Source organism: Mauremys mutica, chromosome 15 (genome assembly GCF_020497125.1).
Source record: "Mauremys mutica isolate MM-2020 ecotype Southern chromosome 15, ASM2049712v1, whole genome shotgun sequence".
In the NCBI taxonomy this organism is placed as follows: Eukaryota; Metazoa; Chordata; order Testudines; family Geoemydidae; genus Mauremys; species Mauremys mutica.
The window spans coordinates 4,098,554-4,112,110 of record NC_059086.1 but is presented as its reverse complement, the minus strand read 5'-3'; the positions used below and the strand labels follow the sequence as shown (position 1 = coordinate 4,112,110).

General features: G+C 49.3%; 2 protein-coding genes across 4 annotated transcripts in view; both read right to left on the bottom strand.

The window, feature by feature from the left end:
- Positions 1 to 5,886, bottom strand: part of TIMM50 (translocase of inner mitochondrial membrane 50) — a 48,268-nt gene extending 42,382 nt beyond the window's left edge. The window contains exons 1-2 of the mRNA XM_044988859.1: positions 5,743 to 5,886; positions 1,297 to 1,447 (exon numbers count right to left, since the gene is read on the bottom strand). Coding sequence (XP_044844794.1) covers positions 1,297 to 1,360 — 64 coding nt within the window. The 5' untranslated portion in view covers positions 1,361 to 1,447; positions 5,743 to 5,886. The remainder of the gene's footprint in view (positions 1 to 1,296; positions 1,448 to 5,742) is intronic.
- Positions 5,887 to 9,995: 4,109 nt separating this feature from the next.
- Positions 9,996 to 13,557, bottom strand: part of SUPT5H (SPT5 homolog, DSIF elongation factor subunit) — a 29,292-nt gene continuing 25,730 nt past the window's right edge. For all 3 annotated transcript variants that reach the window (XM_044988650.1, XM_044988649.1, XM_044988648.1), the window contains 3 exons: positions 13,325 to 13,528; positions 11,923 to 12,018; positions 9,996 to 10,463 (listed from right to left, as the gene is read on the bottom strand). In XM_044988650.1, coding sequence (XP_044844585.1) covers positions 10,320 to 10,463; positions 11,923 to 12,018; positions 13,325 to 13,528 — 444 coding nt within the window. In that variant the 3' untranslated portion in view covers positions 9,996 to 10,319. The remainder of the gene's footprint in view (positions 10,464 to 11,922; positions 12,019 to 13,324; positions 13,529 to 13,557) is intronic.

The window sequence follows — 13,557 nt, the reverse complement described above, 5'->3', positions numbered from 1 at the left end:
TGTGCAACACAAACAGTTACAAACAGGTCCCAGAACCCATGTGTACACCCAGGCACATTAAAAATGTGAAGGCCTCAACCCAACAAACAGATCTCTGCAGACCGCAGAGAAAATTCCCCAGCCTGAGAAGTTGTGACACAAGATGTCCCTGCCTCCCCACTTTGTTCAGATCAGAAAGCACCCAATGCAAATCAACGATGCAGTTATTCCATTTATTTGTGTGAGACGTTGTGCAATGAGTATTAAGTGAAGGTAATGATCACAAAGGATTCCATGTTGACAGCTCTGGAAACAGAAGACTACATTATAAACAGACTGCAATAGTATAGACTGTCTCACTAATGGGCCTCAGTTCTGTGTCAGAGATATCAATGCTAAGTTTCCCGAAAAACATTTTTAAAATTGCCATTAAAATACAAGCACCCCTTTAAAAAATAAAACTAGCAGTCTTGGTACTATGTTGGGATATCAGCAACCCCCCTTCCCAGCTAAACTGACTGGCCAGACACCTTTTGCATGAAGGTCAGATACTACAGTGATGGGTGTCATGTAAGTATCTAGACAGACCAAGGAAGGGAGGTCTAGAGGATTAGATTGCAGGCTCTTTGGGCTAAGGACCATACCTATGTGTGTTTGTACAGCACCTAGCACAATAATGCCTAGCTTTATTTAGTGCTTTTAGATCTCAAAGTAATTTATGTGGCACTCATAAAAGGAATGTCAGGGTTAGATTTCCCATGCTGGGTTCCTTTAAGAATATCTGAAGAAGTGAGGTTTTTCACCTATGAAAGCTTATGACCAAATAAATCTGTTAGTCTTTAAGGTGCCACCAGACTCCTTGTTGTCCTTTAAGAACTGAATACCTGATGAGTCTGGGAGTGTGCCATTTACAAGGGAGGTCAGGATCATTAGCTCCCCTTCTACAGACGGGGTCCTGATCCTGACTGGGATCTCCGAGCACCACGGTAATATAAATATTAAATAAAAATGGAGAGAACAGAACTCCTGGGTTCTATTCCTGATCCTGCTACCGACTCTTGTGACGCAAGTCATTGGCATGCACCGTAAGGAATAACAGGAATAACTATCCTTCACAGCCTTGCAATGGGGTTGTGAGCTAAGCTTTTGTAAAAGCCTTGAAATCCTTGGAAGAAAGGTAATAAAATACAGCCAGTTATTGGGCAGGGGGAAATCAGCTGCTAGAGAATAATCAGAAGAGCACTGAGAATAACATTTGCTGGCATTTTTATATAATTGTTAATACATTTATATCCCAAATGGATTGGAACAACTCACCAAAAATATAGATAACTGCTATCCCACTACCAGCTCCCATTAGCCCTGCTATCCGGAGCACCATTTTCTTGGCATAGGCTGTATTTTCCTTCTGTTTCTTCTCTTGCTGCTCATCAGAACTGGAGCCTTTCCCATCTCCTCCCTCTGTTGACTACCCACGGAGGGTGGAAAAGAGAAAAGATTTAAGTTAGTAGGTGTGAAAGTGACAGAAGTCAAGGTTCATAGCTACAGAGAAGAGAACCACACACAGGCAAATAACTGACTCACTGGACTCAAAACCTCTAGGGAAAAAATTCCACTGGCCTTTCTGTTTAGTACCAGAATGTGATTACAGAACCTTTTACAGAACTCCCTGTCACAGGAATAAAGAAAGCAATTAACATAATCAGAGAAACTAGAGATGGACAGGATCCATTATATCATCTACCCAGAGATCAGATTAGCAAATTCTTCAGCCTTTACGGTATAGACGGATCCTTCGAAATGTGAAATGACTGTAAGTCAATATAGTGGAGTCTGCCTGAATATGCAGACTGCCTGAAACAAAAGCTCTAAAAGGAGCATTAACTGCTTCATTCATCCAAAGGGAATTCTGAATCCCAATGAGGAAATTAAATGTCAACAATGTTACCTATTTTTATGCCGATCAAGCATCCAAGAGGAAGATTTGTGCAATCCACTGAGCATGGCACCTCGTGATAGTGTTGTTAGAGTAAGTACCACCATCCTCCCCCCTCCCCCCCCCCCATTCTGACCCCACATCTAGTCTAACCATCTCAGCCTGGGAAGACTGGTCTCCCCTAAGGTTTCTCTGCACTATTAATGAGGCACAAACACACACTGTCAAATGTTATGCCGACCGGAGAAAACCCCTGACCCCAAGAAAATAGCATCAGACTTGCAAAATTCTCCTCATCCATTTGCTTGGGCAGAGTAAAGTACAAGGTTTTTTCATTAGTGATCAGATGTCATGGCAAAGGGTAGGGCAGTGGGGTTTTGTTCTTAGCGTGGTACGTTTTCATGACAATTTTACAAGACTGCTTTAAAGTTCTGCTACCAGGTACTTTCCCCTTACTTTTTGGAGGGTTAAAATAAACCACTGGGGAAACATTTGCACCCGAGCCTGAAATCTGAATACCAAGTCTTAACCAGAATACAATTGTGTTTAGCAACCATTTGAGAGAGCTGAGATATTAAACCTGGAACAACTATAAAAACAGCACTACGTTGACTTTTTACTCCCGTGGTTAAAAGCCTAATAGCACCGTAAAGACTCATACCCACTGAGAAGTAGGATGGACGAATATGACTATCCAAGCAGAAATATGGGCACGAGACCAAGTTTAAACACCCAGCTGCCTTTTTGAAAACTACCACAGGAACTGTACTGCTTCCAAGTGGTCAGGACCTCTGGGCTAGATCTCATTTGAAAAAGAGCAACTTCCCTGAACCACCGAGCACTCCTTAGTACCATATCAGGGCACTGAGGTTGGCATAGGCAGATGAGCACGTCCCCCACTGAGATACCCACACAGCTCCCTGCAGCACCCTGGGATTTTCCTGGTTGCGTCTCCTCCAAACACTAACCAGACAAAACCATGTGAGATGCGACAGGCAAACAGTCTGGCACATAAAGAGTGAGTGAGTGGACAGCAAGGGAAGTGCCAGTGCCAAGAGGGAAGATACAGTGACGGAGAGTAAGAATTCTCTCCCAACCCAGGTTTCCTGGGAATATCCTAATTTCCACAACCTGCTTGTGGGATGTTTTGGGTTCTTGGCGTTAATTCTGGAGCCTGACACACATTGGGTTGGGACAGGACAAAGCTGACTCTGCGAGGCCTTTCAAGCGACATTTCAGCAGCGCCACCTTGTGACAGACAGGTAGAGGCCCTGATGACCTTTCTGCTGAGGTCATGCCTGCCTCTCAATGCCAAGTGGTGGCCATTTCTGACAATATGCCAGACAGGGTCTTGTCCCATCCAATGACAACTCCCCTTTTCCCTAATCCCTCCCTCTTGCCCCCACGCTCCCCAATTCCATCATATCCCATCATCAAACCCCTGTCTTTCAACTCCCCATACACCATCCTCCCAACCAATTCAGAACCTGCCTCTCTGCTTTTCCTTCCCCACCTCTTTCCAGCCCCCTTCCCTTTGGATGGTAACCCTGAGCCTTCCCCTCACCCCCCCCACAACCATGCCCTTCCCAGTCCTCAACCTTCCCCAAACACCATCCTTCCTGCCCCCACTGACAAGCCCCCCACCCTAATCCCCTCCCAGCCATTTCTGGTCCTGCCCATTAACAACCAACCTCGCTACCCTTCCCCCACTCACTGATAACCCCCCCTTTTCTTTCTCCCTCCACCCCCCCAAATGCTCCACCCATGCTCTCTTCCTTCCCACTGACAATGCCCTCAACCATTTTCTAATGTCCTCCCCCCACACATACACCCCCCACCCAGGTGTAATAACTCAGTCTACAGATTTACCCCAACAGTGAGTTTATCTGTAAAAAGTGAGAGTAAGCTCATAAGATGTCATAATAACCTGTAATAACAAATGTTGAAGGGGAAAGGTATGAAAGGGAGACAGAAAGACTGAACTAGTCCAAACAAAAAGGCCAACTGATATAACTCAAGGCTTGTGTTACAATAACGCCTGGTAAACAAGGCGAATGCAGAACCAGAAATCAATGAACCAAAGCCGGTGTGTTGGAAACTAGGACTAACTGATGGACAAAATAATGAGAGGATGGGTTATTCCACCCATCGCTCTCTTTGTGGGTCCTTAAGAAAAGGCTTTCGGGAGAAAAACTGGCTTCTGGAGTGAGCTTCACCATCATGGCTCCCAGCCCCCATGATCTCCTGGGGCCCTGGGCCTTTGTCATCCTGAGTCTAAGAGATGTCCTGATCAGACAGGGCCAGAGAGAGAGGGACTCAGATGCCCCTCCCACCTCTCCAGGCTCCTGCTGAATCCCAGATACCATCTGGGGTGGAACAGGATCAGACTTTTAACAGCAGCAGCTCACCTCACCTCAACTAAGCTTCTTCCAAAAGGACAGTTATTACCATCTTTGATACCATCTAAGAAGCTGTCAAATAGTAGGGGGGATTCCTCCTAAAAAACTCTCTCCAGCCAAAGGGACAGGGAACAAGGAATGCTTATTTCATATTTTATGTTTCAAATGCTTTACCCGATTTTCCTTCTTTTCTGTATCTTTCATAAAAGGTTAAAAGGATTTTTAATGGCGTGCTAGCCATGGGACTAAGTAGGCTGAGCTCTCTGCATACCAAACCTCAGATCTTGTTACTTAATGATGGAGAATGACTGGGTTATGTTAACACCTTTGACCCCTGTATCCCATCTAAAGTAAAACACCACCTCCCTCCCCCACTGACAACCACCAATTCTCCCTTCTTTGGTCTCCACCTTCTCACAATTCACACCCCATCTCTTCCCATCAATGACAAATCACCCCCTGGTCTCTCCCCAACTCCATCCATCCTCCCTCCCAGCCCACTTACAATCCACCCAACCCCTCCTTTGCTCCCCACCCAGCCCCATTCCTTCTCCAATTCCAGCCCCCAACCGCTCACTGATATCCCCCTTACACTTCCTATCTTCCCCCATTCACAGCCTCATTCCTCCTGTTCCCCCACCCAGCATACCATCCTCCTCCCCACCCATCTCTAGTCCCCACCAACAGACAAACCCCCAGTGCTGGATCTGATCTGTCCCCCTCCCTCCTGAGGGCCGTCCCACCACCAACACCCACACTATTTTTCTTATCACAGCATCTCCCCAACAAACACCTCATCCTCCTCCCCTCTCCTCCCAACAGCACCTAAACTCCCCCACAATCAACCCCCCCTTCTCCTGTCCCTCCCCCCCACCATCCTCCCCCCCATCAACAACCCCACTCCCACCTTCCATCCTCCCTCTTTCCTTGCAATGAAGACTACCCGCCCCTCACTCCTCCTCCCTCTGCTTCCCCAATAACAATTCCCACCCCCTCTCTAATCTCTGGTCCCTCCCCACACATACTCTCTCCCTCTCCCACTAATAGCCCCCCCCCCGATCTTGTCTGCTCCTCCCCACACACACCATCCCCACTGACAACCTCCTACTCCACACATACTCCCTCCCCCATGACAACCCCCCTTCCCACACACCAGCTCCCAATCCCCCATGACAACCCCAATTCCTCTGCCCCTGACTTCAACTCCACTCCTTCCTGTCTCCTCGCCCCCTCCCCCTTCCCCCCACGACACCCCACCCCCTTCCCCCCACGACACCCCACCCCCTTCCCCCTTCCCCCCACGACACCCCACCCCCTTCCCCCCACGACACCCCACCCATCCCCCATCCCCCCAGACACCCCCACCCCGCCATCCCCCCACGACACCCCGCCCCTTGCCCCCCCCCATTATCAGCCCCGCCCCCTCACCTGCTGGTGCTGCCGGAGCTTGTCCTGCAGCAGCGCCTCGGCCAGCCCCACCCCCCCGCCCTGCTGCGGCGCCCCCGCGCTCAGGAACCGGCCCGGGGCGGCCCGGAGCCGCCGGCAGCAGCCGCCCCTCAGCGCGCGGGCCCCGCACGCCGCCACCACAACCAGCCCGCGAGCCGCCGCCGCCGCCATCTTCCCCCTCCCCCCGCAGCGCGGCGCGCAGGCGCGCGGTGCCGCCTCCCGTCCAATCAGAGCGCGTCGAGCCCAGGCCACCGATCCGCGCGCGAGAGGGGAGGAAGGACGTAGCCGGTGAGATTGAAAAGTAGGTGGGGAGCTCAGCCAATCAGAGGAAAAATACGTGAAGGCAACGCCCACACCGCGGCCTTCGACCAATTAGGCATCGGAACGGCACTGACCACCCCCTACCTTGGCTAGGTAAACCAATCGCAAGCGACAGGCCCTGAGGGAGAGAGACAGGCCAATGACAAACCAGAGGAGGCGGGGCTAAGAGGTCAGATCAACCAATTACAAAACTCCTCCCGCCGCCCTGCGAAGGTAGGCGGGGCCGCTGCCGCCCCAGCCAATCAGAGCGGGGAAGGGGAGAGGAGAGACGAACGGAAGGCGGCGAAGGTCAAATGAGGCACATGGTGGTACCGGTGCCCTTCGCGCTGTCTGAAGCTGGAAGGAAGGGATGTGGCGAGGGGGCCCAGCATGGCACTGATCTTTCCCAGGCCCCACTAGCACCTCAGCTCTGGTCCTTGCATCCCCACCTTTTTCAGAGGCTCCTCTGGCGCACCCCTAGCAGCTGGGCACAGGCCAAGGCGCCGTTCTTCTCACAACGTGTTGTTCACTCTGAAACCTAGTGATGGCACTTTAAAGATCATTTTCACAAGCTGTGGCCACATGCACTTACATGCCAAATATGTGCTCCTCTTGTAAACAGCCTGTTGATCAAGGAGACTGTACAGTCCAAACTTTGCAACCACAGCCTGAACACATATAAGTTATCCTGTTCCACCTCTCTGAATTGACACTGGAGGAAATAATATTCCTCACGTCATGTTATAAGTGGTTCAGGAGAGTTGACTGGACCCTCTTCCAAAGTTGCCCAGTCCAAGCCCAGGTGTGGTTTCACTGCAGGACTGGGTGAAGTGATCCCTCAACAGTCCCTGCTTTTCTGTATGTATTTTAGACAGAAACAAGGGATGGCAGAGTACCTGAAATTACTTGAAAATTGCAAATTGATGTCACCTCTTCAAGGAAAACAAAAGCAAGTGCAATACAATTTTCTACAAACCTCTGCTGTTAAGGTTTTTAACAATACTCATCAAAACTCACTGCAGGCTGAGTGGTGAGAAAACAGTTTATCACAGCTTTTTTTCCCTTTATTCAAATTTATAAAAGAACCCGACAGAGGAAGTATCCCTGTCTGATACTCTTTGGTGAAGGGAGAAAATTATTTCAAAGGAAGACTCTGGCTTAGGTCTGTGGCTTCCAAATTAGGGTTAATGTATTCATAATGTGAGACCACCGACAAAATCTTTCCATTTGAAAAAATAATTCTCAGTGAAAAACAAAATCTTCCCCTGTGGTGCATGTAACCCAGCTTCTTCAGAACAAGAAGCAATGGTCTCAAGTTGCAGTGGGGGAGGTTTGGGTTGGATATTAGGAAACATTATTTCACTAGGAGGGTGGTGAAGCACTGGAATGGGTTCCCTAGGGAGGTGGTGGAATCTCCATCCTTAGAGGTTTTTAAGGCCCGGCTTGACAAAGCCCTGGCTGGGATGATTTAGTTGGGGGTGGACTAGATGACCTCCTGAGGTCTCTTCCAACCCTAATCTTCTATGATTCTATTACAGTCCTGGGCTGGTGCATATGAACCAGAAAATAAAAATGAGAAACACGTTAGACACAAGAGTGAAAGTAACTCAGTCTGTAATCGCTGGCCAACTTGGGGGAAAATGTAAAAATGGTGCTGAGGTGGCCAACTCTGCACCAGGTAATTTTGCCTGTGGGTCAGCAAACAGCCATCAGCTGTTTCAAGAACATTCAGCTACTTGGACTGGATTTAAAGCAGTGATTTAGACATGAAAGAAAAAGTCAGGGGAATGGTTGTGAAAAACGTCCAGTGACAGGGATCCCACAACCTCCTTTAGACGCCTGTTCCAGAGCTTCACTCCCCTGAGAGTTAGAAAATTTGTCCTAATATCTCACCTAAATCTCCCTTGCTGCCGATTAAACCCATTGTTCTTGTCCTACCTACAGAGGACCTGGAGAACAATTGATCACCATCCTCTTTAGAACAGCCCTTAGCATATTTGAAGATGGTTATCAGGGCCCCCCGCAAGTCGTCTTTTCTCAAGACTTTAAACATGCCCATTTTTTTTAACCTTTCCCCACAGGTCAGGTCAAACTGTTGATCGTTTTTGTTGCTCTCCTCTGGATTCTCTCCGCTTTATCCAACTCTTTCCTAAAGTGCGGCACCCAGAATTGGACACCGCACTCCAGCTGAGGCCTCACCAGTGCCATGTAGAGCGGGGGTCCATTACCTCCCATGTCTTACATACAACACTTCTGTTCATACACTGCAGAATATCAGCCTCTTTCACAACTGCATCCCATTGATGACTCATTCAATTTGTGATCCACTATAACCCCCAGATCTTTTTCAGCAGTAAGACCCCCTAGCCAGTTATTCCCCATTTGGGATTTGAATTTTCCTTCCTAAGTGACGTACTTTGCATGCGTCTTTATTGAATTTCATCTTGTTGATTTCAGACCAATTCTCCAGTTTGTCAAGGTTGTTTTGATTTCTAATCCTGCCCTCCAAAGTGTTTGCAACCCCTCCCAGTTTGGTGTCATCTGTAACTTTGATAAATATACTCTCCACTTCATTATCCACATCATTAATGAAAATATTGAATAGTGCCGGTCCCAGGACTGACCCAAGCAGGACCCCACTACATACACTCCCTGAATTTGACAAACCACTGATAACTACTCTGAGTACAGTCTTTCAACCAATTGTGCACCCATCTTAGAATAATCTCATCTAGTCCACATTTGCTTATGAGAATGTCATGGGGGACTGGCAAACACCTTCATCAAATCAAGCATCTACAGGTTCCCCTCCAACCCCATCCACTAGGCCAATAACCTTATTAAAGGAGAAAATAAGGTTGGCTTGGCATGATTTACTCTTAAAGCCATGCTAGCTGTTCCTTATCATAGAATAGCAGGGTTGGAAGGGACCTCGGGAGGTATCTAGTCCAACCCCCTGCTCAAAGGGGGAACCAATCCTCAGATAGATTTTTGCCCCAGGTCCCTAAATGCCCCCCTCAAGGATTGAACTCACAACCCTGGGGTTAGCAGGCCAATGTTCAAACCACTGAGCTGTCCCTTCCTCCATTATCCTCTAGGTCAGGGGTCAGCGATCTTTCAGAAATGCTGTGCCAAGTCTTCATTTATTCACTCTAATATAAGGTTTCGCGTGCCAGTCATACATTTTAACATTGTTAAAGGTCTCTTTTCTATAAATCTATAATATATAACTAAACTATTGTATGTAAAGTAAATAAGGTTTATAAAATGTTTAAGAAGCTTCAATTAAAACACAGAGGCCCCGGGACCAGCGGCCAGGACCCAGGCAGTGAGTGCCACTGAAAATCAGCTCATGGGCCGTCTTCAGCACACATGCCATAGGTTGCCTACCCCTGCTCTAGGTGCTTACAAACGGATTAAACAATTGGTTCCAATATCTTTCCAGGTATCTAAGATAGGCTGACTGGCCTACAAATTCCCCGGGTCGTCTTTGTTCCCCTTTTTAAAGATGGGCAGACATGATACCTTTCTCCAGTCCCCTGGAACCTCAACTCCTCCAGGAGTTCTTGAAGATCACTGCTAATGGTTCTGAGATTGACCCTAAGGTGTGTAAGGAACTAACTGAAGCAATTTCATCAGACTCTCCTGACTTGCATATATCAAACTTAACTGGCTAAAGAACATTTAGATCTTTCCTTATTTTGGCTTCTGTTCCTTCCCCTTGTCTCTTCGGCTGTTTTACGATTTCCCTTTGTTTATTTCATAGGATAATAGGAGGCAAAGGGGAAAAAAAAGTGACGCTCAGACAAGATCAAGCTGTTCCATTCTCGGCCATTCCGTCCGGCAGGCTGCATTTGAGCCGTTCCTATGACCGTGGCCTAGGATCCAGGCAGCCTATTGCATCCGGTGATACAGACCAAGCACATGCGGGGGGGCATGGGACAGATGGATTTTATTGAAACGCAGGCACAGCAAGTGGTTTCCTTTTTCAAGAGGAAGGAGATGAAGCGCATTTAGTGCTACGGGACCTAACTCGCTGCCCTCCCCACACGTGCGCGCACACTGGTTTTCCTACTCCAGTCCCAATTTACTCATGAGACATAACTGCGGCATTACAAATAAAAACAAAACTCCCAAAACAACCACCAGCTGTTCTGGAGGGGGAAAAAAAAAGCAGCAACCCCCCCACCCCACCCCCCAAACTCTGTACAAGGACACGTTGAACCAGTCTCTGGTCAACTGCTAAAAAGGCCCTGGCCCTAAGGCTCCAGCAGCTTGCCCAGGAACCGCAAGTTGAGGATCTTGAGCTGCTCCTCCAAGTCCATGCGGACGATGCCGTCCTCTCCGTCGATGCTCAAGAGGACGCCCGTCGCCTCCCGGTCTTCCCCCAGGATCACCTTCACCTGGAGAAAGCAAGCACAGGAGCTTGAGGGGCAATGGGATTATGCTTCTGCTAGATTTGATGGAGGAAGTCAGAACTGATTGTGGGGTAAAAGGGGCATGGCTTGAAAGCAGGACTGGCTGCACAGGGTCAATAAGTTCCTATCTATGATCCTTATCTGGCTGCCCCCTAAGTGTATTTATCTTTCCAAGCCCCTGGGACGTAGGGCAGCGCTTTAGGATCCAGAGATGGAAAATGCTAAAAGAAACCGAGCTATTATTAGTATTATCCCCATTGTACAGATGGGGAAAACTGAGGCCCAGAGAGTCAAAGTGAAAACTGAACCCAGCTCTCCAGAATCCCAGAGTAGCCTCCTAACCACTGGACCATCCTTCCTCTCTAGGCATACGAACAACCCACCCCACCACATGTATTGCTCAGTACAATCCTGATTAGCTCAAGGCTGGTGGAGATAAGTGAAACGTTCAGATAAGCAAGGGAGCCGGTCGGGTGAGCTCAGGGTTGGAGGAGACCCTAAGAACAGACATCAAGGTGGTCTCAGAGAAAGCAGGCAGTCTCCATTTCCAAGTCTAGTCTATTTAGACTGGAAGCTCTTCAGGACAGGGCTGCTCTCTTACTCCATGTCTGGGCAGCGCCTGGCACGATGGGCACTCAGTCTCAGTCGGAACATTAATATTCATGATCTCTGCAGCTTGGAAAGGCCAGCTGCAGCAGAACAAAGTTTGACCATCACATCTATTAAACCTGGCCATTCTGAGTGCATGCTAGGACTTTAACTCCTTATTAGTTGCGATGCAGGGCCCAGACAAGCATAACTGGCGAAGGAACTATTCTTTCTTTCTGGTGGCGCTCACAGCATGCCAGGTGTTCCCAAGCATAGAAGACAACTTGGTCCCAGCCCCATGGAGCTCACAGTCTAAAAACTTCTCCATGGAGGATGATTGTATTGCAGGAGCACCTAGGAGCCAGTCATGGACCCATTGTGCCGGGCCTGTACAGACAGAATAAAGCCTCCTGGGTGACCGTGGGAAATTCATTCTCCCCCACACCCTCCTGTGCCTCAGTTTCCCCATTGGGAAAACTGGCATGACGACTCTGACCTCCTTTGTAAAGCGCTTTGAGGTCTGCTGATGGAAAGCGCTAGGTAAGAGCAAGGGATGGTTGTTATAACTGCTTGAATAGGGACTATTTTCGTGGGACATATTGCAACTAACTGGGACAATTCCCTCCCCTTGTACTCCTAACAATCTAAGGCCAGGGCCACTGCCTGGTCGTTTGCACAGCAGCACGGCTGGCCCATAGGCAGTACCGCACCAACCAGGAACAAATTACTCTTAATCAAGACCCAACACAGACCTACAGAACCAGGTTCTGCGTAGGACAGTATAATCCAACCACCGGAGAGGCTAGAGATGCGATTTGATCCGAGCGGCCAGACAGATGGGTTGGCGTTAACGTACCTTATTGTTTTTGGTCGGTATGACGGGCTCCAGGTGCTCACTCGAAATGCTGACCACCTTCTCGCTGTCCTTCAGGTAGACTGAACACATTCCGCCCTGACGGGAGAAGACAGCCCGGTCAGGCGCCAGCACCAAGCCAAAGGGCTTCAGAGAGCACATGCTCTTTCAAACCCCTTTGTAGAGCACGCCTGAGCTCAAACGCAACGCCGAGAATTCATCTCTTCCCAGCCCGGGATGCGAACCCTCCGGAATTCCAGGAAGGTTCCAACTGATCCCCAAGAAACTCTGTTCCCCCCTCAATAGCCACTTAGGGTACCTCCCCGCTGCAAGCGCAGGTCTGATTGCAGCATGGGTGGGCTTTGATCTAGCTCACGCAAGTAAACAAACAGCTGCGTACACACAACAGCACAGTATTCAGCAAGGGGTAGCCGCCCAAGTACATGCCCAAGCGGCTAGCACTTCGATACTGCTGTTACCCGCAGACAGGTGTGCCGCAGAAAGGTGGATACAAGAGCCTTCTCTGCAGCTTGTGGTGTCAACAGCCTTCGCGTGCGTGCTTGCTGCTAACCGAGTGTGTTCTTACAACTCATCTTCCTCCCTTAACTTTTCCCTCCCGCCCTTACTGGCCTTGCAACTGGACGCGTTTGGTTATTCACTGCACCACGTGTTGGCACCACTGTTCTCTATGTCCCTCGCTCTGTTCTCTGCCTCCTATGCACTATCCTGCACAATTCAAACCTGCTCACACCTGGCATCCCGAGCCTCTGTTTGCTAGAAGCTGGGAGGATGGATCACTTGCCAATTGCCTATTCTGTTCATTCCCTCTGGGGCGCCTGGTGCTGGCCACTGTCAGCAGACAGGATACTGGGCTAGATGGACCTTTGGTCTGACCCAGTTTGGCCGTTCTTATCTACCTAATGTATGCATGGGGGAGGGATAAACATTGGAGGACAGACACCGGACCCAATACAGCCATGCATGCAGGCAGCAGTTTGGTCTGACTAACTGGGTGTCTTCACACACCCCCTCTTCCCAACACCTGCACGATCCAGACCTTGAAGCTACATAGATCAGACAGAGAATTCAGAAGTGACGGCGGCCTGAGTTCTTGCTTCTAATCCACCACTCCAGGCAGGGCTGTTCTCTACAGCAATATTCTCCAGGCTTCTCCTAGTCTTAATTAAAGAGGCCCCAGGGGTTGCCCCCAGGACGACAATTCCATAGCACAGTAATTCTCGCTGTCAGGATGCTTTCCTTGGTGCCTAGCCAGCGTTTGATTAATTTCACCCTTAATTATTTCATCCTCTTCGTTAGTAATTACACCCATCAGATCCTCCCTTATGCCCCATCTGGTTGCTCCCTGGCCCAACGACACAAAAGCAGCTCTCTCCCCTCTACGCACCGTCACGCTGCGGATGACGCCCGTCTGCCCCACCACCTGGCTGTCCACATAGGTGTCTCGAACTTTGACCTGGATGTCGGTGGTGACCCAGTCGCTGGAGTTCTGCTCGATGCCGGAGCCGGGGGTGTGAGGGTTGTAACCCCCTGGAGAAGGAGCCCCTGGCGTCATAGGGCTGTAGCCCACTGGGCTCGGACTGGGGCTGGCCTGTGAGGAAGAAGCAGCAGAGAGTTAGA